General features: G+C 36.9%; 1 protein-coding gene across 1 annotated transcript in view; it reads right to left on the bottom strand.

The window, feature by feature from the left end:
* LOC150108732 (disco-interacting protein 2-like) overlaps positions 1-26,679 on the bottom strand; it is a 936,780-nt gene that overhangs the window by 555,733 nt on the left and 354,368 nt on the right. The window contains exon 17 of the mRNA XM_090416186.1: positions 15,221-15,324. Within this exon, the coding sequence (XP_090272312.1) occupies positions 15,221-15,324 (104 nt within the window). The remainder of the gene's footprint in view (positions 1-15,220; positions 15,325-26,679) is intronic.

The raw sequence follows: 26,679 nt of genomic DNA, 5'->3' as shown, positions 1-26,679 counted from the left end.
TAGTCACTGAGTTGGGGGGGGGGAGATTAGTCTAAGTATGAAGTTCATTATATACATGACAGGTCTATGCATACAAAATTTACTAAAGTCAGGATAGATCAAGAAAAACCTTCCTAGTTACTTTTGTAAAGTAAGGTGATTCCCTCTCCTCCACAACTCCGCAATACATACCCAAGGTGTGGCCTAACCTAATTTTGGTTGTTCCGTACTTTGGCCATACTGAAAGGAACAAACAAAATTAACAACAGTCTGCCCTTTCTAAATACCTTGGTTACTTTAGATACTGATAAGCCCAGGAGTATCAGTCCTAGGCTTATCAGTATCTGCAGGCACAAGGATACCTGCAGAAACATAGACATACACCACTAGTCACACCACCCTCCCTTAAAATAGTATGCCCTTATAAAAATTTCAGCTAAGAGTGGGGGAGGGGCAGTGGTATGTTCCAGTAAGTGTCCTCAATAACATATTCCCTGAGATATGAGCAGCTCTGCTCATTGCTTGGGTGAGCTTGCCATTGGGCAGCTCTTGGTGGAAAGGATGAGCCTGTCACTGAGTGGAACTACTGCTGAATTAAATGATCCTTCGGGTCACTCACTGTTGGGTAATCCAAGGGATTGCATGAGTTTTTGGAGAGGCCTACATTAAATATACCTCAATAAAGGTTGAAAACAGTCTGGATAGTGGCATTCCCATAATGCATTATGGGATAGTAAGGCAATTGATGAGATATTATATTCTGGCATTTATCTATGCCCAGTGAAGAGTGCATTATGAAATACCAAGGTAATCTGATGTAAACATATGCCTCCATACACAAGCAACCTATCAAAACATTACTTAACTTACTCACATTATTATTCCTATTAATATTAACACCAGGCCTCCATAGAATCGAAAGACTCATCACAGGTGGTACACACTGTCACACACAAGGTTCATCAACCCATGATGTAAGCTCATTTAATGTGTCCACACATTGACCACATGCTCAGGCAATGCAGCATTCCACTACTCATCCACTCTCCATGCAAAGAACCTATCCCTTAATCTGTGCTCACAATCTCCTTAAGGATTCAGTTTCCAGGAATGGTCTCTTGTTCTACCTCCCTCTCCCATCCTATGAAAAATTTTTTCACATTAGCTAGGTAATAACCCAACCAACTGTATCTCTCAATTATATCCCCTCTCTTCCTCCTATTCACGAGGCTTTGCAAATTGCATTCCTTCGATCTCTTAATACCCACATTCCAAAGACCAGATACCACCTTAGTCAAACTTTTCTGGACCCTTTCTAATATTTCCTCATTCCCATGAAAACCAGGTGACCAAATCTGCACACGAAAATCCTTATAAGCCTAATCAAGGCCTTAAATGATGCAATTATAGCCTCTTTATTTCCAAATGTTAAAGTTCTAATAGGATGGTTTCGGACTTGTAAATTTGTATAATCCCTAAACTTCAGGAACCTGTTCCCCACTACTTCCAAATTTCTCATTTGCTCTCCTTCCTTCAAAATTGCACAACAAAGAGTATAATTTGCATCCCATCCTTGCTACAAAATTTCAGAGCCTCACACTTTGCATCGTTGAACAGGTAACTCCACTTAGTCTTGCTCACTTATTCAGTCTGTTCAGATCCTCCTGTAAATCTGCAATGTATACTCTACTCTTTATAGTTCTCCCTAACTTGCCATCATCTGCAAACAGCTTCATAACTCCAGTTAAACCTCTTCCAATATCATTAACATACAAAAGTAAGCATTAATAGCCTAAACAGGCCCTTTGACACACTAGTCACTTTTCTGTTTTGGGATAGTGCATCCCATACATAACTTGCTAATGTCTGTATGACAGCCAATCACCTATCCAACTTACTAATCTACTAATTCTTTTCCAAATTAGTTGTCAACTTGTCATGTGGTGTTCTATCAAAAGCCTTGCAAAATCAAAGTATATCAATCTGAATGCATCTCCATCATCCAGTGTATTTGTCACACTGCTGTAGTACATAAGTAAATTAGTGAAATATGACCACTCTTTAAGAAACCTATGCTAGCCATCACAGAGACTAGTGCTGCTGTCAACATACTTCTCTATCCTAGCTCTCTCCAATACATAACCATAACTACACATACAGAGATTGGCCTATATTTTGTATTTCCAGCTTTATCATGATCCATATGACATAATAAGTTTACCCTCATTCCACTCCTTTGGGACTTGTGCTGTTGATATGAAGCATAACTTGCTATATGACAGCCAATCACCTATCCAATTTTAAGATTGGTGATATATCATGAAGTCCAACTGCCTTATTGACATCCAAGTTTACTTAATTCCTCATACACCTTGTGTCCATTTGCCAGTATTCCATCTTCTCTTTCATATGAAACATACTGAAAGAATTCTAAAGGATTTTTCTTGGCCCAATTTCATAATATCTGCTCATATTGCACTTTTGCTGTGTTTGCCAACTAATTCACCTGCTTACTCTTTATACTCTTCATGCAACTAATTATTACCATTATTCATTTTGTGTTCCCTCTTCTTCCAGATTTCATGCCTAATCACTTCATCCATTTGACATGCACCTTATTCGGCCTTTGATCTTAGGAATGTATACAAATACATTCTGTTAAACAGCTCTTAGTCAGTGTCCAAGCAGCGTTTATCTCCTTTCTGCTTAACTCTTCATTTCACAATATAGCTCTCAGATGTCTTCTAAGCTTTCATAATCATCAATCTTGCAGTTTCACATATATCCTTTTCTCACAAAAAATCTTCATATGGCTGGCCATCACCAATATGACCACCTTATGATCACTCTTGCCAACTGGAGGAAAGTGTAAACCCCATTCACAATCACATCCTCTGATGACACGATCAGTTACAAACTTCTTGAGTCTTGTGTGACCTCTGTTAGGTACCTTAAAAAAGAAATAAAGTTTCCTTAGTCCAAGATGCTATCTCTTCATTACCATAATAAAAATCACCCATGACAATCACACTTCCTTTGTTCACTAACCCAAGTTGCCTACAAATTACTACATCACCACCCTCCATATTCCCTGGCCTATAGAAATGTCCAACTAAATATCCCATTCTGTCAATCTCCACTTCAAACCACACCACATCAAAACCACTGCCACTATTTTCCTCTTATATCTCCACCTTGTGTGGACATAATTTCTTTGCCATCAACAACAGCACCTCCCTCCCTTTCTGTCATCATGAAAAACATAATACCTCCAGATTAATAACTTAACACATATAAAACCAACAGTAATAACTTTAATGATTTAAAGGTACAAATATTTCGTACTGAAAGTAACAGTACATCATCAGTGTAGAACAAACAGTTAAAGGAATGGAATACAAAGTACAGAACAGTCGGTGGATTACCCATGAAAACTGTTGCCACATGCCAGAAAATTAATATTAATAAATTATTATTAAATAATTCTTAAAAACTATTTCATTGATGGTTGCATAAGATAAGAATCTCCCAAACTTTTGGGAGAGAGAGAGAGACAGTCATTTCGATTCGAATTCGGCTGATGTAAAAGGGCTTCGCAACTTTCTTTGAAAAGGCGTTCATATTTAAACTTGCATCAGTGGAGAAGACAAGCTTTATCCCACTGGATATTATGTTTAGTGTCAATGCTATGTTATGCTAGACCAGACTTATGAGGTTTCATGTATTCGATATACATGAAACACCAGCTAATGAAAGAGGTGCCAATTTGTCTTTTATAGATGGCAACTATTGAGAAATTTTGTCGATAGGAAAATATATGAGAATAAGATGATACTTCTTCAAAATTCTGCCAATAGGTTTTGAGATGCCTGAAATATAAGGAATTGAAACTCTTTTGTCTGTTGAAGAATCCTGAGGTGTTGGAACATAGGAGTCAATTATCTGATGGATTCGATTAGGGTTGTAACCATTAGATTCTATTAACTTTTTTATAGTGAAAAGTTCTTGTTGTAAGCTTAAGGGAGAGAAGCACAGTTTATGTGTTCTATTAATTAAAGATTTGATAACACCTATTTTTTGAGAGTCCAACAGATAATTGACTCCTATGTTCCAACACCTCAGGATTCTTCAACAGACCACAGAGTTCTAATTCCTTATATTTCAGGCATATCAGAACCTATTGGCAGAATTTTGAAGAAGTATCATCTTATTCCCATATATTTTCCTATCAACAAAATTTCTCACTCGTTGCCATCTACAAAAGACAAATTGGCATCTCTTTCATTAGCTGGTGTTTACCAGATACCGTGTGAATGTAATTTATCATACTTTGGACAAACAGGTTGTTCTGTGGAAAAAAGAATGATAAAACATCAGTATTATATTGAATACATGAAACCTCATAAGTCTGGTCTAGCATAACATAGCATTGACACTAAACATAATATCCAGTGGGATAAAGCTTGTCTTCTCCACTGATGCAAGTTTAAATATGAGCGCCTTTTCAAAGAAAGTTGCAAAGCCCTTTTACAACAGCCGAATTTGAATCAAAATGACTGCTCTCTCTCTCTCCCAAAAGTTTGGGAGATTCTTATCTTATGCAACCATCGATGAAATAGTTTTTAAGAATTATTTAATAATTTATTAATATTAATTTTCTGGCACGCGGCAACAATTTTCATGGGTAATCGACCGAATGTTCTGTACTTTGTATTCCATTCCTTTAACACGTTGACCGCTGTAATGTTAAAAAATTTTGTCATCCCCGGGCCAACTTCTTTTTGTTTTACAATTTGTTGAAAGTAACATCAAATAATCATATTTTATGATTTTTTATCTATTTCATTCAGCTAAACAGATTTGTTAAGTGTGAATCACGTGTGCACTGCGCAGCCTGAGAAGAATTATTTTACTGACTGGGTCGAGCGGTGCACACGTGATTCGCACTTCACACAAGGTTAAACTTGTATCCTATGACGCGTACGAACAGTTAGCTGCGTTCAGTGTTTTGTCTGGTGGAATAAATTTGTTATAGTGATAAATATTGTTATAAATTGCCCTAATATGGGAGACTATGAAAAAGAGCAACGTCATTTAGAAGCCTTGATAAATGAAGTTCTATCTGATGATGAACCATACGAATATTCATCGGAAAGTTACAATGGAAGTAATTTTAGTTCTGTGTCTTCAGATTCTGATTTTCTCAATGCTAGAAAGAAAATAAAAGTATCTACTTTTATTCTCTTTCTTCAGTAATACCGAAGTTTTCGCTCCTAGTACATCTCAGTTTACTGCTGTTCATTCTGTAGAACAAACAATTGATGATGTTATAAGAAATCTGTAGTTGACTAATGATTCTTCCTCAGATGAAATACTTGGAAATGTGAATTAAACTGACCTACAATGGAATGAAATTACAGGTGAGAATCTAAAACATTTTCAGTTTGTGGATAATAATTTTAGAATAAAACAAAATGTTATTGAAGAAATGCACGATAAACAGCCTGCAGACTTCTTTTTTATGTTTGTTGATGAAGGACTGCTGGACCAAATGGTGCAAGAAACTAACAGATATGCTCTTCAAAAACTCAGTAAGACAATTTTACCAAAAGCAAGGATAAGAAAGTGGAAAAACACAAATCCAATGAAATGAAGATTTTTTGAGTCTGCAAATTTGGTTCGGTTTAGTGCAGATACCAAAATTAGAGTGTTATTGATCGAATAACGTCCTCTATTCTACAGAAATCAAACAAGTTATGTCAAGGAATCGGTTCGATCTTCTTCTCAGCAACTGGCACTTCACAGACAATGAGGGTGGAAATACTTCTGAAAGACTTTATAAAATCACACCTCTCATAAATCATATAAGAAAAAATTTCCAAAAAATAATGACGACCTCGAGTAATATTTGCGTAGATGAAACTTTAGTTCCTTTCCAAGGTTGTCTTACCTTTCGTCAGTACATCAAGAATAAACGACACAAATTTGGCATAAAACTATTCAAATTGTGTATTCAAGATGGATATATATATATATGATTTCAAGATATACTGCAGCGCAGAAGAGACCAATACCACTACTAGTGTTCCAACTTCAATTGTTATGGGACTTTGTGAGAATCTACTTGACCATGGACGCACAATATATGTAGATAATTATTATACCAGTATTGAATTAGCGCACAAACTTTTGAATAGACAAACATACCTTGTAGGCACTTTGAGAAAAAATCGAAAGGGAATTCTACAGGATGTTACCCAGAAGAAATTGAAAAAAGGTGAAATAATTGGTAAAGAAAGTGACAGAGGGGTGGTGGTAATAAAATTGTGTGATAAACGTGAAGTACTTATCAACAAAACACACAAACAAAATGAAATCTCTTACAGCAAGAAATGGTAATGAAGTGCAAAAGCCGGAAGCTATTATAGACTATAACAAAAGCAAAAGTTTTATTGGTCTATCCGATCAGGTAAAAGCTATGCTTCTTGTCGTCGAAGAAGTGTGAAATGGTACTGAAAACTCACAGTTGAAATTCTTTTAGGTTCTGCTGTGGTGAATGCTTTTATAGTATATAAGCGAGTTACTGACAAAAACATTAGCATCACAGAATTTAGTGAAAAAAATCACAAAAGAGTTAGGAATTACACCAAAGGAAAATAATATCATTTCGACTTCAGACAAGGAAAAACATATTTTAAAAGAGGTCAGTACCAGTAATAGGAGAAGATGTACATCTTGCTATAAAAAGTTAACCAAAGAACATAATAGAAAATATGCAGCATCTAAGGGCAAATAAACACAGTGGAAATGTGTTCGATACAAAAACTTTTACTGTGTTCGCTGTTTTACTATTGTGCATAACTGTACTTTGTAATTGTTTAGTAATAATTTCACCTAATTATTTTTTTCATATCTATTTGTCTATTGTTTGTCATTTTTTGTTTATTAGTTTTTCAATTTTTTAGAAGAAAAATTTATGATTTGACACATTTATAATGACATATATTATATATAAATATTTAGCACCATTATTATCATTTTATTCAACATTAGAAATTGGCCTAACTCAGGTAAAAATAAAACTCCTATAATAGGCCACCTGTTGTACATATAGTTAAAATTCTACCATGCTAACTATATAAACTTGTTTACCAAGCCCCACATTTCCATTACCCATAGGCATTTCATTTAGATATGAATCACGGGTGAACTACGCGGCCTGAAAGAAAAATCTTTATGCAAAGCAAATATGATTCACACAATGCATTGAAAAAATGTAGTGTGAATTGTAATTGATTCATACGGCAGTCAACGTGTTAACTTTGTTCTACACTGATGATGTACTGTTACTTTCAGTATGAAATATTTGTACCTTTAATTCAATAAAGTTATTACTGTTGGTTTTATACGTTAAGTTATTAATTTTAATTATGCCACAGATACCTCTAAAGATCATACCTCCAGTTCTAATTTCTCATCAGGATATCATCCTTATCCAATCATGTTTCACTTATTCTAACAATTTTGATAGAATAAACTCAATAATTTTGTTCTCCCTTATTTCTAATGCCCACAGCATTTATAAATAAACACTGTAATTCATTATAGGTCTATAACAAGTCCTATCCATTCCGCCTTTCAGCTGTCATTTCTCTACATATTTCCTCTTTCTCCTTCGAAATTGCACAATAAAGTGTATAACTGCCTATGCCCAATCACTTGTATTACTCTCTATATATCTTCTCAGACTCAACTATTCCTTTAACATCCTAGGACATCCCATTCCCATTCACACATTCATTATTGCTTCCAACATCTGCTCTCCATATATTGTATTGCCCTATCCATCCTGACAAGCCCATCTTCCTGTCCAACTTCCATTCCTGCTCTCTCATACTGATCTCTTCCACTACTACTCTCTCTATTTTCAAGCATTTCAAGTCTCACCTGTTTCACTCTCCTGATCTTTCACATCACCTCTTACTTCCCCTAATCTCTTGTTCACATCATTCATTACACTTCCTTCTAGCAATGGTCTCTCCAGCTTACCAACACCAAATCAATTTAAATGCAAGTAGAAAAAAACTTGGTTGGCAGTTGTTTATCTTTGATATTTCAGTTTAAATGCATGACCCTAAGACCATATTTAATTATTTAGCTGTTAATGTTTTTGCACTTAGCTCCTCAATCTTTATCACATCCAGGAGTACATGAAGTATCCGTACGTGTGACTAGGTTACTCAGACACACTCTCTCACATTCTCCTTCACTCCAACTAAATCATTTGTTTCTGCAACACTCACTAGCTCTCTCTTGCTCACTTTTTATATGTAAAGCATCACTCCCAGAAAACGTACTTTGAGGACCTCTAATTCACACCTTTAATATGGAATTGGCATATATCATCACTCCCCCCACCTCTACTTTCCTTTATTCTATCATTTTGCAACCTTTCATTCCTATCCACCAAACATCTAATCTGAATGTGCACATATCCTTCATCTCATTTCTTATCCTAATCAACTCATTGTTCAAATCTTGCATCTTGGTAACTGCACTCACTCTCTCTCTCTCTCTCTCTCTCTCTCTCTCTTCTGTTCCATCCTTTCTACTCTTTCATTCTCACAATCATGCTTGCTTTTATTCCAGCACTTGCTCTCTCTCTCATCTGCAATTATATTCACTTTTTGTTCTATTATTCATACTCTCTTTCACACTTGCAATTCCATCAGTCTCTTTCACATTTCCTGACACCAAACATTCCAACAAAATATTACACTTTCTACAGACCCATACCTTCTCATTTCTTTTATCCACACTCTCTACAAACATATCCTCCACATTATCACCCACCCCCCACTCAACATGCACACAGCACTCAGAATGAATGATTTTCAAAAATACTATGCCATTAATCACATTTGACCTTCATACTGTGCAACATGATAACCTCATTTGATTCATCCTTTTGTTTTCATGAATGAAAGCTACAAATTTCAGGAAAAATAGCATTAACAACCCACAGAGCTCCATAATCACTATGCATTAGGCTAAGCTATCAAAAATAAAATTTTACCAAAATACAAACAATATCACCAATTATTCAAAATAACACTTTCCTGATAAGTGAATGTATTGGAAAAATGCCAGCTTGCTTCATACAAATATATGCACGTATAAAGTAATCTTTTTGGAATCTGTTTCTGCTGTTGTTGCCATTCAGATAAAACTATCCTAGATGGTTTTATGCTCTAATAAATTTGTATGCATAAAATTGTCAAAATGGAAATTTGTTTCCTTAAGACCTTCATCCCAATGACTAAGAAAACCCAATCGTATTCACTACATAGCTTATTTTAGAACTATGGGCTTCACTTTCTTCACTTCTTTTTTTTAGTCTCGTTCATTCATGTTGTGCCTATGTGTCAGTATTGTTAATTGAATATTGTTCTCTAAAGAACCTTTGACTGGCACATTTAATAATTATTACATAATAAGATGATATAATTAGTTATATTATCTGCAGTAGCATCACTATTATAAAAATGGCAATAGGAACTCACAGAAATGTTATAGGAAAATTCAGAGAAAATGGCCAGACTAATAATGATGATAAGCACACCCACTATATGCTGTTCAGGACATGGAGCAAATATAAAATCATACTGGATACATTATAACTAATAATGATATCATCAGATTAGTGAATCAGATATATAGTGAATCATCAGATAAAAGAGTATAAAGAATATTTTAAAAAAGAATTAAAGTGGTTTTCAGATGTGAATTCAAATTTAAACATTACTGAAGGAAAACTGAAAGAGTTTGAAAGACAAGAACTAATGTAAGAAACCTAGTTTTAAAATATGAATAAAACTTTGATTGATTTAGCTAAAAAAACATATGGTAGTGCTTCCCACAAGGATAGAATAATCAAACTCCAATATTAGGAGTTTGATTATTCAATAAGTTAAACAGGCAATTCAGGTAAAGGAGAAAAATCTGTGTTGCATCAAATCTTATTTGATGTAACATATGCAGATCTGAGATAGCATTGTATACAGGTGGTCTACCAGAGATTATACTTGTAGTGAGCTTAAATTCTAGTGCAAGTTCTATGCCATGAAACTCATTAGTATAGTTGTTGCATTCTTTTGGGATCCAATTTTTGATCCAATCCAAAAAAATCAAAGTATTTTTCTTTGGGTGTTTTAACACATTGATAACAGGCATGGGCAATTCATCTCATATTGTATTTGTCGTGGGGCAGGACATGAAAAAATGTCTAATGTTTTCTGTTTGTGTAATGGATGAGATTGTTAAAAATTACAGAATTTCTATTCTCAGGTAACTAACAATTATGAGAATTTGAATTTCAGTATTTCAGTGGAACATATCAGTTACTAATAAATGGTGTAGTGAATTAATGTGCACCTATATAGAGGCAATCATCAGTGCACGACTGACATCTGTAAGGAGGAAAAGAAAAGGTCTAAACATGGATTCATTCCATCCATCCAATTCTCATATATCCAAGAAGGGTTGAGTTCCTTAATTAAGGAATATAGGCAATTAATGAAGCCTGCTTGCCATCCCTCTGCTGCATCCCATAAAGGGAAGTATTTTATGTCCGTATATGTGTATTCACTGGGCTGATCTGCCTGTTTTGAGGGATGAAAAACCCAAGCTTTCAGGAGGAAAAAATCTAATCTCCATATGAAAGCAGTTAACTCACCTTTGATCAAAAAAACCCTAATAAAGATTCTTTGCATCATAGAGGGGATTCACTGGCATAGTTGGCTGAGTGGTTAGCATATCTACTCTCCAACCAATGAGGTCAGAGGTTTGAATTCTACTGTGGGCCTGGATGGTTGTAATTGTCTTTAGGTGAGAGATGAACTCCATCGTCTGGTGTGAGATCACCTCCCTGCTTATTGGAGGCCCAAAGTGGCTTGAAAAAGTTCCATGTTTGGTCTCTTGATCAGGGTTTATAGACTATATAAAAATAAATAAATAAATTATTAATAAATTAAGGAAAAAAAGATCCTTAGCTCACCTCTGGTATGAATGTATATTATGTGTAGTGCAATACATATAGTGTTATGGGTTAGAAGGAATTATATGTGATTCTATAATCTACTGTCAATGAATCATATGCACATTTACCACAGGCTTAATTTGATGATGATAAATTACTGTAGGAAATTTCAACAATCTCACATCCTATCCTATTCTATTCTTTTATTCCAAGAAAGAAAGACTTCTAGTAGTTTCAGTTGATTTCCAAGAAAATCCTTGCTGGACACATTTAATCTTTTAAGTATTATTATTTTTTTTTTTTAAATCATGGAATCATCTAGAGTAAAGTAGGAATCTAAGTTTTATATAAAATCTGCACTTTCAAATCTATTGCACTAGAGACATTATTTGATAAAGAAAAATATGCAAAATGTCATATTATAAAATTTTTAGTTTTCTTTGATAAACAAAAGAATCTATTTGATTATTTAATAAAAGAAACTGATGGTATTGGTGGTATTTATTTAATTTTTACATCTCTGATTGCGCTTTTAATTACTTTAAAGAGAAAGGGAGAAGGTATATTCCGATTGTGAATGCTAATGCTATACTGAAGGATACTTTAGTACCCTTCACTGTAGTATTAGCAATCACCATCAGCATATACTAAAGCACTCTTCAGTTAAGCAATTTCTAAACGCACTAATTAACTGACTATATATGTTAAATTACATAATGAAAGAAAATTTAATATAACTCAATATTCTGTGATGAGTATCTCATCACAGAATATCAGAGTAAAACACACAATAGCATTAACAATCAAATGCACCAATTATGCAGTTTTACTGCTGTTCCAGATGAAACAAACCTTTATACTATTTCTGGCAGACATAGATTTGTGACCAGTAATTGTAGTTAACTAGTCATACCACCAGGAATAAAAACAAGTCACAAATTTAGCTAGCTAATTCTTTACCTGGTGTATGCAATATTGAGTTCACTGCTACCTCGTCTGAAGAAACTCATATATATGAAGAGGAGGTATTAGAGCTGTTACACAAACTGAATAACAATTCAGCAATAGGGATTGATGTGATATCAGCACTGGTGCTAAAAGAGTGTTCAGCTGAACTGGGTATCGGTTGGCCAAGCTATATAATTTGAGTCTCAGAACAGGGAAGATTCTGCAAGAATGGAATGTATGGTAATCCCATTGCACAAGGGTGATGCAAAGACGGATGTATATAACTAGTGATCAATCAGTATCTCAGGAGTGGAGAAGATTTTGAAAAAATTGGTTAAGGCTCACATTCAGAAATGGGTTGACAGTGAATCTCAAATTTGCAATGAACAGCATGGATTTACTAAGGGGAAGGTCATGTTTCAGCAACTCACATTCTATAATAATGGTACCATTGAACTAGACAATGGGAATGGATATGTTACCGCTAAAGTGAAGAAATCAGTTATTCAACAGATTATCTAGGTATTGTGCAGATTAACTAGGGTGATCCGTTAATTAACATGCGGAAAATTGTTTCATTTCTCAAATTACCTAGGTAATCTGCAAATTACCTAGATAATCTGCACATTACCTACTAGGCACTCGTTAAAGTGAAAATAAGATCTTTGCTGGAACAACAGCAATGTTTCTGTATGCTTAAATTAACATAATGTTATTTATTTATTTTTCGATATCTAAAGAATCAAGTTAATACAATCAAACAATCAACAAATTAGTTGATAGAATCAATCATCAATCAATTAAAAAACTATAATACAAAGAATCAAACGGTTTAAAATATTATAACAATTAAGGAAATGAATTTGAAAAACATATGACACTGGCGAAACCAAACTAAAAGTGGAGGGAGAGGGGGGACGGAGTAGGGAAAGGAAATAAGAGAAACAAACTTTTGAACTTTAACGATACATAAGCCGTTAATGTGCACATTACCTAGATAAAATGCGGAAAACTCTTGATTCTGCACGTTAACGGAGCAAATCAGTTAATCTGCAGATTAGCTAGGTAATGTGCACATTAACGGCTTTCGAGCTTTAGCGGTAACAGATACACTATGATACTTTTGGATTTTGCTAGAGCTTATGAGAGAATACAGCATTGGTGGACTGCTGCATAAATTGGGGAATATGGGTTTGGATTATAAAATATTAGCATGGATAAGAGGATGACTGACACACACACATATCAAAAAGTGGTATATGGGGGATGTGGGTCTGCGAGATTTAAGGAAACCAGTGGTGTAGCACAAGGATCAGTGCTGGGTACACCGTTATTTAGTCCTTACATTAATGACATTGGGAAAAATTCACCTTGCTTCAAGATCCCTAATCTGATCAGTTTTTTGTGGCATAATCCTGCCAATATAATATGATATTTGATATCTAATCAAAGTGCATGACTTTGATTAGATATCCAATATCATATTATATTGGCAGGATTTCTAATCAACTGGATATCTAATCAAAGTGCATGACTTTGATTAGATATCCAATATCATATTATATTGGCAGGATTATGCCACAAAAAACTGATCAGATTAGGGATCTTGGAGTGTTAGTATATAGCAAGTTGAAGTTCAGGGGCTATGTAGCAAAGATTGCAAATACAACTCAAAAGTTGTATTTGCAATTACAACTCAACTGCAATGCTGAAACGAACTTTAACATGTAAAGATAAGGATGTCATTTTGCCTCTTTACAAAGCTTTGATAACACTTCATTTGGACTACTGTGCACAGGTCTGGTCTCCTGGTTTCCATTGTGATTCTGATACAGTGAGGAAGTGCAAAGAGGGGTGTTAAAAATGATATCATGATTGTGGAATACTGATTATGAATACAGATTAAGAATTTGTAGACTGTGGACACTAGCAAACAGGAGAAAGAGGGATGATATGATTGGGTCTTCTGAAAGGGACATACAGGATTTCAGTTGATGAAAATTTTCATTTTATGAAGGGTGGGGAAAGGACAAAGAGGGCATCTTTGGAAGATAAAAATGAATGCCGCTATGAAGGGGGGGGGGGGCTAGATTTTTCTCTCATAGGGTGGTGCATGACTGGAATGGACTGCCATTGCATGATGTGTGTGCAAGTAGCATGAATGAATTCAAGAAAAGATATGATAGCTGCTGCAAATATCATGGCCTCCCTTAATGAGTCCCTGATTCCCTGGAGGTCTCTCTTAATAATAATAATAATAATAATAATTACCATTCAAACCTACAGCCTGGTGGCTGGAAAGCAAATATTCCAACAAAGCCAGCAAAATGTATTTTGCTCTTAGTGTTCTTGTTGACAAAGAAAGTAAATCAAAAGGAGATCAATTATGCCTCAGGAATCTTCTCCTATTACAGAGCACTTATGGGCACCCACTAACCAGCAACAATAAATGACCTCCAAAGTGGGCTATCCTGGATGTAACACTAGCATAACAGTAAGCCTTGAGCCCTGTACATGGACCATGATGAGGAATGACACTTACCTTGCTACAGGTCCCAATGATCATTACAGGCTTATGGACTTGCCTGTAATGATCATTACAGGCAAGTCTATAAGCAAATTGATTCTGACAGTCATTTAGGACTGCCCATCTCACTGAAATAGAAACAAAGCAGTGCATGCATACCACTAGGATTTCCCCTTTTCAGATGTCCACTGGTTGCACCATGTAGCAAACACAGAAGCAGGACATTGGATTTCAGTGAAGGTTACTGAAAGAATAGGGAAAAAAAGTAGAACAAAAAATACAGGGGATAAAATAACAGAGAAACAATGAAAAGGATCAACACAATCACTAGAAGGTTCTCTCCAACACAAACAGGTGCCTCATGTGGAAAGAAAACAGTAAGATATCAAAGTAAAGCAAAGAACGGTCATTCAGTCACAATTCAATTGTTACTGAATGACAGTTCTGCTGGTTTTAAGCAGTCAATCACTGTAGGAGAAGCTATTCCTGCTACTATGGATCTTCAGTGAGGAGTTCCAGTAATTCATAATAAGCATGAAAATTCACTATAGTGTTTGGTGTAGTGTACGATGACTATGATATGTAATAGAAAACCTGATGTGCTAAAATTTAACATAACTCAAAAACATGTTTTACCACATTTTGGCAGCCTTTATTACCATGATTAACCCCCCCCTCCCATTATAATGCATATTTGCAATAAACAAAGATAATTTCAAATTTCATACCTCTACATAAGCAGGGGTTTCTTCAGTTAACCTAGGTGGTGGCATCCAGTCTTTTGGTGGTTTACTTAAATGTTCTGTGATAAACCAATTTAATTTGGGCCATCCTATCAAAATATAAAATAGCAGTATAACAAATTATTGTTAATAAAAAATATGTTCAAGTTCCATAAAAGAGCAAACACCTACCAAAACTACTTGAGATTTTAAACATAAACAGTGAAGTTCTAACTTAATTGGATGAAGGAGACTAATCAAAGCAATTAAATAAATTAAAATATTATAAAATAATGAAAAACTGTAAAAAAAGGAAAGGAAAACGTGGTGGTGGTGGTGGTGGTGGAGTACTGCTTATGATAAGTGATGACTTATCATAAGCTTTTGATTTTGATGTCCTCTTGGAGTGGAGATTTTGGAAGGCAGTGACACACACATGGTTTTGAAAGCATATGGTGTGAGGTAGAAGTGGCCAAGACAGGATATTTAGTGGGGTGTTGCTATAAACCAGGGAGCACATTCGAGGGCAGGAACCAGGAGATGTTTAGGCAGTTGAGCTTGGCAAGTGCAAGAAGAATGATTGTTATTGGAGATTTTAACTACAGCAGTATAAGCTGGGAAGAAGAAAATGCAAGTAGTAAGAAGGGGATAGAATTTCTGAATAGAGTACTCTGGATACCAGTAAAGCTGTTGGGCTGGATGGTATTTTACCATGGGTTTTGAGAGAATGTGCTAAAGAACTGACAGCACCGTTGACCTGGCTTTCCAACAAAAGTCTGGCTGCAGGAAAAGGTACCCAGGGAATGGAAGAAAGGCAAGATATGCATAAGGGCGGTAGCAGACTGGAAGTGTCTAATTATAGGTCTATTTGTGTGTCATCAGTAGTTGTTAAGGTCTTGGAGAAATTAGTGAGAGACTATATACAGCATTGGGCAGATGAGGGTAATGTTATCTGTGAGAATCAACATGAATTTGTTAAGGGGTGATCTTTCTTTAGTAATATGATTGCCTTTTATAATAAAGTGACAAGAGCAGTTGATGAGGGAAAGGCATATACTGCCATTTTTTTTGATTTTGCAAAATTGTTTGACAGGGTGCCACATGATAAGCTGATATTTAACTTGCAGCACATGGGTTTAAATGTCAGGTTAGTCAAATGGATTCAGGATTGGCTGACTGATAGGTATCAGAAAATTGTGTATGGTGGGGCAATATCAAGGAAGCAGAAGGTTACAAGTGGGGTTCCACAGGGCTCGGTACTGGGACCTGTATTGTTCAAACTTTATATCAATGATACTGTCAATGGATTGCAAGGGGACACTCAGTTGTTTGCAGATGATGTGAAACTGGGAAGGGTTATCAGTAATAGTGCAGATGTGGCAGCCCTGCAAGAGGATTTGAATAAACTAGACAGATGGACAAATGAATGGGGTATCGGTTCAATGCAGCAAAAGGTAAATTTTTGAGGTTTGGGATCCATCGATGAGAGGAGCTGTACTGGAGGAAGTAGGGGAGACAAGAGATCTGGGGGTGATGACTGATATAAAACTGGAATTCAGAGAGCATATTGCAAAGGTGGTGAGGGTAACTCAGAGGATTGCTGCAATACTGAGAAGGATGCTGACCTGCAGAGATAAAAGAGTTATCATTATGTTGTATAAGACCCTGATCAGACCACACTTAGACTATTGTCCTCAGATTTGGTCCCCAAGATTTGAAGGGGATAAATTGACTGTGGAAAGGGTATAGAGGCAGATAACAAAGATGGTTTCAGGACTGTACAATATGAGTTATGAGGATTGACTGAGGAAATGCGACTGCAGAGTTTGATGGATAGGAGAGGTGATATGATCGAGACTTTTAAACTGTTGAGAGGCAGTTACAGGGTAGACGTTGAAGAGTTCTTTCACTAAGTGGAACAGCGGGAAGTAGCGATGACAAGGGGGGCCATCCCTGGAAGTTACGAAAGGAGGCTGTGCGCAAGAGGGTGAGGAGTGGTTTCTTTGTATGGAGGGTGGTTGAACCTTGGAATGCATTGCCTAGAGAGTGGTTGGAGCGGGAACAGCAAATGTGTTCAAGGAGTGGTATGATAAACTTTGTGTTTCCTAAAAACGACCTCCCACGATGAGTCTTTTGACTCCATGGAAGCGTGGATAATAATAATAATAATGTGACTGCATGTGTTTATTGTCTGGAAACTTGATATTATTGCATAGACAGTCCTTGACTTGTGATGAGACTCCACTCCAGTGATCTCATCAGTCAAAAAAGGTTATAAGAAAGTAACTATACGAACCATAACGATACATAAATCCGTGTGTGTTCACGGGGACAGTTTGCCTGCTTGCAGGATGAAAAACTCCAGATAAACTGGGGGGGGGGGGGGGGAAACCCTGCTGTCCACGCCCAAGACCAGCTAACTTGGCTATAGCTGAGGAAGATCCTTAAGCTCCTCACGTCGGCAACAGGAATCGAACCCAGGACACTCCTTCCCCAGGCATATGGTTGCGAAGCCCAAAACCACTAGGCTAACCACGCAGACAGCTGTAGAATAATCAGCTAGAAACACATGGAACAGGAGTAATTCATCAAAACTGCTGCATTATTAACTGGATAATTCATTGGAAGAGGCAGGAAAAGCTAGATGATCAACAAATTCCTCAAATTCAAGAAATGCAACAAAGCATTCTGAGGATGGTTTACCAGATGCACAACTTATGGACGGTGTAGGTCATCTCGGGAATTGAGATGATGATAGGAGTGCATTTCCTTAAAAATTTGTGCATTATACCCAACTCAGTGTGCATGGTTTTTATTTTCTGCATAATTTTCTCTACAGCAAGTAATTGCAACTTGCATCATTTTGTCCACTCTACTAAATCTCTTCATGTTGGATCCATTTGCTCAAATAACCAATTTGTCTTATTAACAGGGACAAATGCCTCTGCTAATTTTTTGACTGTAAATGTTTTTGGGAAATTATCTTTGTTTGCTTGTTTTTTTTTTTGTGTGTGCGCTTCAACTTCTGTGCTTCTATCTTTCTTAGTCTTCTTTTGAGAGTTCTTTACAGGTTCCAAATGCTCTGCATATTCATTGTCAGCCTTCAATTTCAGCACTTTAGCTAGCAGCAATCTCTTGTAAGAATTTGTCTTTGCCAGTTTTGTGAAAGTATGAACATATATTTTTTGGCACTTCTTCCAAACACCATTCATGCCATCTTCTATATCTGCATTCTTTATAGAATAAAAGTGATTATATTCCTTCCAAAGTTTCTGTGGGTAGCAATAGCATGGGCAAAAGTATTTCTTAAATAATATGCTTTGATGTCAGCAAAATCATTCTGGTCCATGAGTTACAGGAGTGGGGTAGTATTCAGTGAACACGTCAATTGGATGGCTCTCGTAAGTAAGAGTGATCTGAGCAAGTCAAAGACTGACTGTATTGTATTACCGTGTATTGTTTAGTATGGATAAATGCAAACCAGAACAAACATGGGCCATTTTTATTTGTGGAATTTTGTGATAGGCAATGTAAATGTAATACAAAAGCAAATATTATTATTATTACATGACACCTCCAAGGAGTCCAAAGACTTATCGATGGAGGGCACCTACTCTACAGCTCTCTATCTCCACCACTTAATTCACCAACTACAGCGAACTGCAACTACCATCATCATCTACACCAATGCCATCTACTGCCCATCACCACAAGTAGTATTTTTTGTTTGCATGTCAAATTGCATGTTTTCTCAAGACCGACTTATGTGGGATGTAGGATGTGGATGTATGTGGGATGAAAAAACCCATGTTTCAGGGAGAAAAAATCCTGCTACCTCCGTATAAGAACGACTAACTCAACTTCAACTGAAAAAATCTATATAAAGATTCCTCTGATCATGACAACAACTGAACTTAGGCCTTTTCCAATCGAAGGGCGCAAACATACAGTCATTCTTCCAATTGAAAGATTATTTTTCACTTGGTTAGACTATAATAAACTCAGTTTAATCCTTTATCCAAGTGAGAGCAAACAAAGTTTGCGGCTGAAAATATCTTCAGGACTGAATATGGTGTTGTACTATCTTACCTGGGTAAGTAGTACAACACCAGGCAACTTGTAGCAAAGATGGAGCAAGCTACCAACACTCCTATCCCAGTATCTCCCATAATGCAAAACACATCTCCTTGTGGATATGTATAATGTTATGCATTAAGGGATTGGCCACTACCCAGACTAGCTTCGACCTTTATTGAGATCTCTTCAGTGGGAGCCAGGCCCAGAGTTGGAGATACCACACAGAAGCAATAGCAAGGTCATCTTTACCTATAGAAGTTGCCAAAAGGTTTGCCACCTTTTTTTTATTAAATTACTCTGGATTTAGAGAAAGATGTTGAAAGTTTATTTTTCACTTGGTTAGACTATAATAAATTCAGTTTAATCCTTTATCCAAGTGAGAGCAAACAAAGTTTGTGCCTGAAAATATCTTCAGGGCTGAATATGGTGTTGTACTATCTTACAAAGGTGGCAAACCTTTTGGCAACTCCTATAGGTAAAGATGACCTTGCTATTGCTTCTGCCTAGTATCTCCAACTCTGGGCCTGCCTCCCACTGAAGAGATCTCAATAAAGGTCGAAACTAGTCTGGGTAGTGGCCAATCCCGTAATGCATAACATTATACATATCTGCAAGGAGATGTGTTTTGCATTATGGGAGATACTGAGATAGGAGTGTTGGCAGCTTGCTCCATCTTTGCTACGAGTTGCCTGGTGTTGTACTACTTACCCAGGTAAGATAGTACAACACCATATTCAGTCCTGAAGATATTTTCAGGTGCAAACTTTGTTTGCTCTCACTTGGATAAAGGATTAAACTGAATTTATTATATTCTTCCAATTGTGCTACAGAGGTGCTACTGGTTTCAGAACATTTATTTTGCACCCAGTGGAGAATGAGGCTGGTCAATGCAATGCCTGTTTTGCAGATGATCACTGACTTTGTCATAATGAAATTTGATCTATGAGAGGATACAATATACTCACATATTATCTTTACAAAGCTCTCAGCTGTACCACAAGGTAACCAATTAATCACAACATAGCAACCTGAAATAGATGCACTGTGAACAGTGGCAAATAGCCTATTTCTTAACCAGGGATGGAGAATATGATCATTAATAGGGGATATTAAGACTTGGAAAGTTGAAAAAGTATTTTTTATATAATGAAACCTGTGGTGAATTCATCACTAAAAAACACACGTACTAACTACAGTGATAACGTTTAATACGTAAATATTTCATCCCAAGTATCTTGGGACATCATCAGTACAGTAATTCAAACAATACTAGGAATAACATACAGTTAGAGCGCATGATTACAATGGAATCTCAATATGTGTGCAGTAACATGTTATAGAAGTAAATTAAAAATATAACTGAACAAAAAAAAAAAATAAATAAAAATAAAATAAAATAACATATATAAAGATTATTTTACACAATTTTGTATGACACTTTCCCATACTTTAGGAATAGTAAGAACGTCATTGCGGTTTAAAGTATGGGAAATTGTCATACAAAATTGTGTAAAATAATCTTTATATATGTTAATTTTTTTGTTTTGTTTTTTGTTCGGTTATATTTTTAATTCTCTTAGACAGGCTTATACGTTGGTTATGCATTACTAAATCACTTAAGGAATTGACAATGTAGATAAGAATATAAATTAAATTACACTTTAATAAATATTTCGGATATTTCGGCAATGTCACGTTGCCATCTTCAAAAGGAACTTACAAAAAAGGCATGTGCATGTAGGCACTACAACACAGTAACTGAGAATGAAGATTTTGGTAATTTTTTTCAAGGTGCCTTGGATGCAGGGAATGGTGATGGATTTAGAGTAATCCTTGTTGTGGAGGAGGGGGAAAAGGGTTGTGGTTTGTAGTTTCAATTTTTTTCAATTTTTTTTTTTTTTTTTGGGGGGGGGGGTAGCCATTGGATGTGATTTAGTTCAGTGTTTAGTGCCTTGTCATTAGAACAGATTAGTTTAGTCCTGTTGTATAGCGTTTTCACCACTCCATATTGTTGGTGAATGTACCTGCCTGTATGGGTGGGTTTTCTATAAACCTGAGAAAACCAAGGTTCCATCAGGCTGGCGAGTAACTAGTATGTCTAGGAAAGGGAGGCTGTTGTTTTCCTCTTTTTTCCAGGGTCCCAAAAAAATACTTAGTGATGATATTATGATCCAGATCGAACGCGGAATCCACCACCTTCCGAATCAAATCGCCAACAGTTTAAGACTGGATGTAGCTTGTATCCTCTCCAAAGCAAGACCACCAAAAACCAACATATCCAAAAAGGAATATAAAGCTCTGCAGGAAATGAGGAATAATAAAGAAATAGTTATCACCAAAGCGGATAAGGGAAATGCAACTGTAGTACTTAACCAAAAGGACTACACAGGTAAGCTTAATGCTCTTCTATTAGATCGGGCTACTTACCTCCCTATCAAATACCATCCCACCAACTCACAAATCAGAAAACTTCACAGGCTCCTTAAGAAAGTCACTTCTTGGCCTGTAGAAGTTGCCAACAGATTAAATCCATTTAACTCTATACCCGCCTCCCCCCCCCCCATATTTATGGTCTCCCAAAAATACATCAAAAAATTGTGCCATTACGTCCCATAGTGGATGGCATTGATTCCCCCACATACAAATTAGCTAAACATTTGGCCAAAGCGTTCACACACTATACTGGCAATACACCATCACACACAAAAAAACTCAGCCCACTTCAAAGCCAGCATAGAAAACCTTACACTCCAACATACTGACATAATGGTCAGCTTTTACGTCTCCTCCTTATTCACAAATGTCCCACTCAAGGAAACTTTAGAGCTAATCCAAGCTAAATTTTCTCCCCATATCTCAGCCCTATTTCAGTTCACAATGAACTCAGGCTATTTCGTTTGGCAGGGAAAATTCTACAAACAAATAGAGGGGACAGCCATGGGTTCACCACTCTCCCCACCCTTGGCCAATTTCTTTATGGAGACCTTTGAAGAAAAAGCCTTAGCCTCTGCCCCACAAAAACCAACCATATGGATTCGCTACGTTGATGATGTGTTCGCTATTTGGCCACATGGCTCTGATACACTCTTCTCCTTCTTAACACACTTAAACAACCAACACCCCAGAATCAAGTTCACCTTGGAAAAAGAGGAAAACAACAGCCTCCCTTTCCTAGACACACTAGTCACCCACCAGCCTGATGGATCCTTGGTTTACTCAGTTTATAGAAAACCCACCCATACACGCAGGTACATTCACCAACAATCCCCCCCCACCCACACACACACACAACAATATGGAGTGGTGAAAACACTATACAACAGGGCTAAACTAATCTGTTCTAATGACAAGGCCCTAAACACTGAACTAAATCACATCCTCAACACTTTCTCAACCAATGGCTACCCCCAAAAAATTCCAAAAAATATTGAAACCTACAACCCCCCCTTCACAACAAGGATTACTCTAAATCCATCACCATTCCCTAGATCCGAGGCACCCCAGAAAAAATACCAAAATCTTAAAAAAAACATGACTCGACCTCCTGTTACAGACCATACAGAAAATTGGTATCCCTTATCCACTCCACTAAAGACCAACCACTTCCCCTAGACCTACCTGGTGTATACCAGGTCCCTTGCAGCTGTAAATTAAACTGTCTTACAAAGTAAACTGTCTTACTTTGGCCAAACAGGCAGGACAGCGAATATCAGAATTTCGGAACACAAGGACTACATCTGTTTTCACAAGTACAGCCACTCTGGTCTTGCAGACCATGCTCTGGATACACACCACAGAATACGGTGGAAGAAAGCTACAGTAATACACCGTAGCAAATACAAATTCGAAAGACTATTTATGAAATCAGCCTCAGCCCTAAGAAACTCTTCAAACCTCAACAAATTTGTTGTAGGAGATTGCTCCAAATTTGGGAGGCTTACATCATCAGCCCTTCAGCTCAATGGCCAAGAACACCTACTTAGCCTGCTAGGGGGCACCATCAGGACTTTTAGGAGAACAATAGCTTCATCACTTCATTCTCAGTTACTGTGTTGTAGTGCCTAAGTGCACATGCCTTTTTTTGTAAGTTCCTTTTGAAGATGCAACATGACGTTGCCGAAATATCCGAAATATTTATTAAAGTGTAATTTAATTTATATTCTTATCTATGTTGTCAATTCCTTAAGTGATTTAGTAAAGTTATATTTTTAATTTACTTCTATAACACATTACTGCACAGATATTGAGATTCCATTGTAATCATGCACCCTAACTGTATGTTATTCGTAGTATTGTTTGAATTACTGTACTGATGATGTCCAAAAATACTTGGGATGAAATATTTACGTATTAAAAGTTATCACTGTGGTTAGTACGCGTGTTTTTTTCAGTGAAAAAGTATTTATTTTCAGAAAATATTTCTTTATACTGATTTTAACCTAAATGTATTTCTATTGCTTTCTAAGTTGTCACTGTGTCATATGCTCTGGCTCTGTCCATCTGACAATGTTTCAGAGCCAATCAGAATTCAGAAAGGCACTAATGTAATTATGCATGTAAACTTAACAGTGTTATTTTATGGATAGTTTTATAGACACAGGGGATCCTCGAGTTACGTCGGAGATCCATTCCTATGGACCGACGTAAGGTGATTTTCGATGCAACCTAAAACACCCTAAAGTCATAAGTATATATCAAGAAACAGAACTTGGCCATAGGAAAATGAAAGGGAGAACATAATTACTGTATAGTACAGAAAAATGACAAAAATGAAACTGTAATAAAAAAACAAACATAAAAATGAGAACAATCCCCAAAATGACAAATGAAACTGTACATTCTGTACTATATAAAAAAATAAATTTAAAAAAAAATGAAAACAATTCTTTACCTTTTATCCTGTGGTTGAAGCACCTGCAGGCCTCTCTACCTTCATGAAAAACGTTTCAGGCTAGTCTGGAATGATACCATCCTCTTCTCCTCGTATATCTCCCTAAATTACTGCAGGCAATCCATAACCCCTCGGATGACCTTCGTGTACCTAGCAGTGTTGGGATCTTCAGCCTCAAACTTGGCCAGCCCATCCATAATGAGGACAAAACCTTCTGCCAAGCCCTTGGTAGTGAATCTCCTGGGTTCAGGGGTTGGAATCGTTTCCTCCTCCTCAATCAACTGCTTCGCTAAGTGAATGAGGTCTTCTGCTGACAACTCCTCCTCATGAGATGCCAGAAGCTCTGTGACATCTTCGGCCTCCACTTCCAAATTCATTTGCTACCCCAGGGCAACAAACTTCTCTGTGACAGCCTCAACTGTCTTCTCATAGCCATGGAAATCATTCACAAACTTGGGACACAGTTTTTTCCACACACCATTCAAACTTGTCTGCTTCACTTCATCCCAAGCATGCTCAATGTTTTGTATGGCATTATAAATGCTATACGATTTCCAAAAGTCTTTGAGGGTTAAGTTCCTGTCTTTTTCAATTGCCCTGAAAGCCATAGCAAATGTCCTGCAGAGGTAGTAGGCCTTAGAGGAAGCAATAACACCCTGGTCCATAGGCTGCAAAAGGGCTGTGGTGTTTGGTGGAAGATAAACCACCTTAACATTAGGGTGAAAGTCATCCAAGTGGGATGACTTTCATCCAAGTGGTTAGTACGCGGTTAGTACGCGATGAAGATCTTGGCTGTACAGTACCTCTGAACTTCTGGCACAAAATGGTTGGTAAACCAGTACTCGAAGATGTGAAGTGTCACCCATGCCTTCTTATTGGACCTCCAGGTGACAGGTAGTTGACCCTTCCAAATGCCCTTTAGTGCCCTTGGATTTTAAGCCTGATAGACCAGCAAATGCTTCAGTTTTAAGTTGCCAACAGCATTAGCCCCAAGAAGCAAAGTCAGTCTCTCCTTACCAGCTTTATGGCCTGGTGCTGCCTTCTCCTCATTGGCGATATAGGTATGATTAGGAATATGTTTCCAAAATAGGCCTGTCTCATCCAGATTAAACACTTGTTGAGCACTGAAGCCCCCCCCTCCCTTATTATCTCAGCCAACCCCTTAGGAAACTCACCAGCTGCTTTATCATCACCACTAACAGCTTCACCTTGCACCTTAAGGTTATGTAAATTGCCCCGAGCCTTAAACTACATAAACCAACCTTTACTAGCATTACACTCTTCACCTGCACTCATTTCCCCCCTTTCACTTTTCAATGCCTCAAACAATCTTTTCGCCTTTCTTGAATTAACATGAGGCTAATTGGGATACGGCATTGATGCTGGTCTTCCAGCCAAAGAACAAGAAGCCTTTCCATCTCAATCATGAGCCTACTTCATTTTTTCGTAATCACAGTCAATTTCATGGGTGCCAATCCTTTCACGTGTTCAAGGATGCGAACTTTATCCTTGATAATAGTCCCAACTGTGGTATAACTTAAGTTCAATGTGCAGCCGATGTTATTGGCATTTCTCCCTTTTTTGCCCTTTTAATAATGTCTAATTTCACTTCTAATGTAATGGCTTTCCTTTTCTTCGACACACTGCCATCGGAAGAGTCTGCCTTACATTTGGGAGCCATATTGAAGGGTAAAAAGTCACAAAAAAACACAAACACAAAAGTGAGAGAGCGGATGTAAACGAAGCACGCGGTACTCCAAGAGTGTATGCTGGGACCCAAGCAACGCCACCTCTCCCACAAACAAGTTCGCCCGTGACGTTTAAATTTTATGTCACGCTGGTTCAAGTCAAAATTTATAAGTTTTAAAAGAGGTAAACCGTGAGTAGACATATCAGTACACAATAAATAACGGAAAAAACTCACGTAGAAAGATTATTTATTAGTATAATTTTCGCCTGTGTGTCACAGGCATCTTCAGTACATTAAGCTCAAAATTAAACACTAACTGACAATTCCAAAAAGCGCCACCTAAGTAGCTGGTGTAAGATAACTAAAAAGGTCAATAACTTTCCTAAAAAAAAAAAAAAAAAAATTAATGCAATAAAAAGTTAGGAAAGATTAGCTGATTTGTAAAGTACTATCTCCCATAAAGGGGACAGACGTAAGCCGTCGGATCTGTTTAAGTTAGGAGAATGAAGTAGAGTTTCACATGTTCCTTTATAAAGGCATTCCATGAGAAACTGACTTTTGTGAAGAACTCTTGTCTTTCTCCAATGAACTCTGTGTCTAGTGAAGATGGCATGTTCAGAAAGTCCAGACTTTTCAGGTTTAAAGTATTCAATATAAGATTGGTGTTCTTCTAGCCGAATAGAGGCAGATCTTCCCGTTTGTCTGAAATAAGATAATCCACAAGAGCACGGAATCTGGTAGACACCTGGATGATTAAGATGTGGAAGCTTGTCCTTAGGAGAAGTGAGAAAGGTGGAGATTTTTCTA

The sequence above is a fragment of the Typopeltis vanoorti genome, chromosome 3 (assembly GCF_054136105.1).
Source record: "Typopeltis vanoorti isolate ZY-2024b chromosome 3, IOZ_Tvanoo_1.0, whole genome shotgun sequence".
NCBI lineage: Eukaryota > Metazoa > Arthropoda > Arachnida > Uropygi > Thelyphonidae > Typopeltis > Typopeltis vanoorti.
Note: the sequence above shows the minus strand (reverse complement) of the source record. Positions and strands in the feature narration are given on the sequence as shown.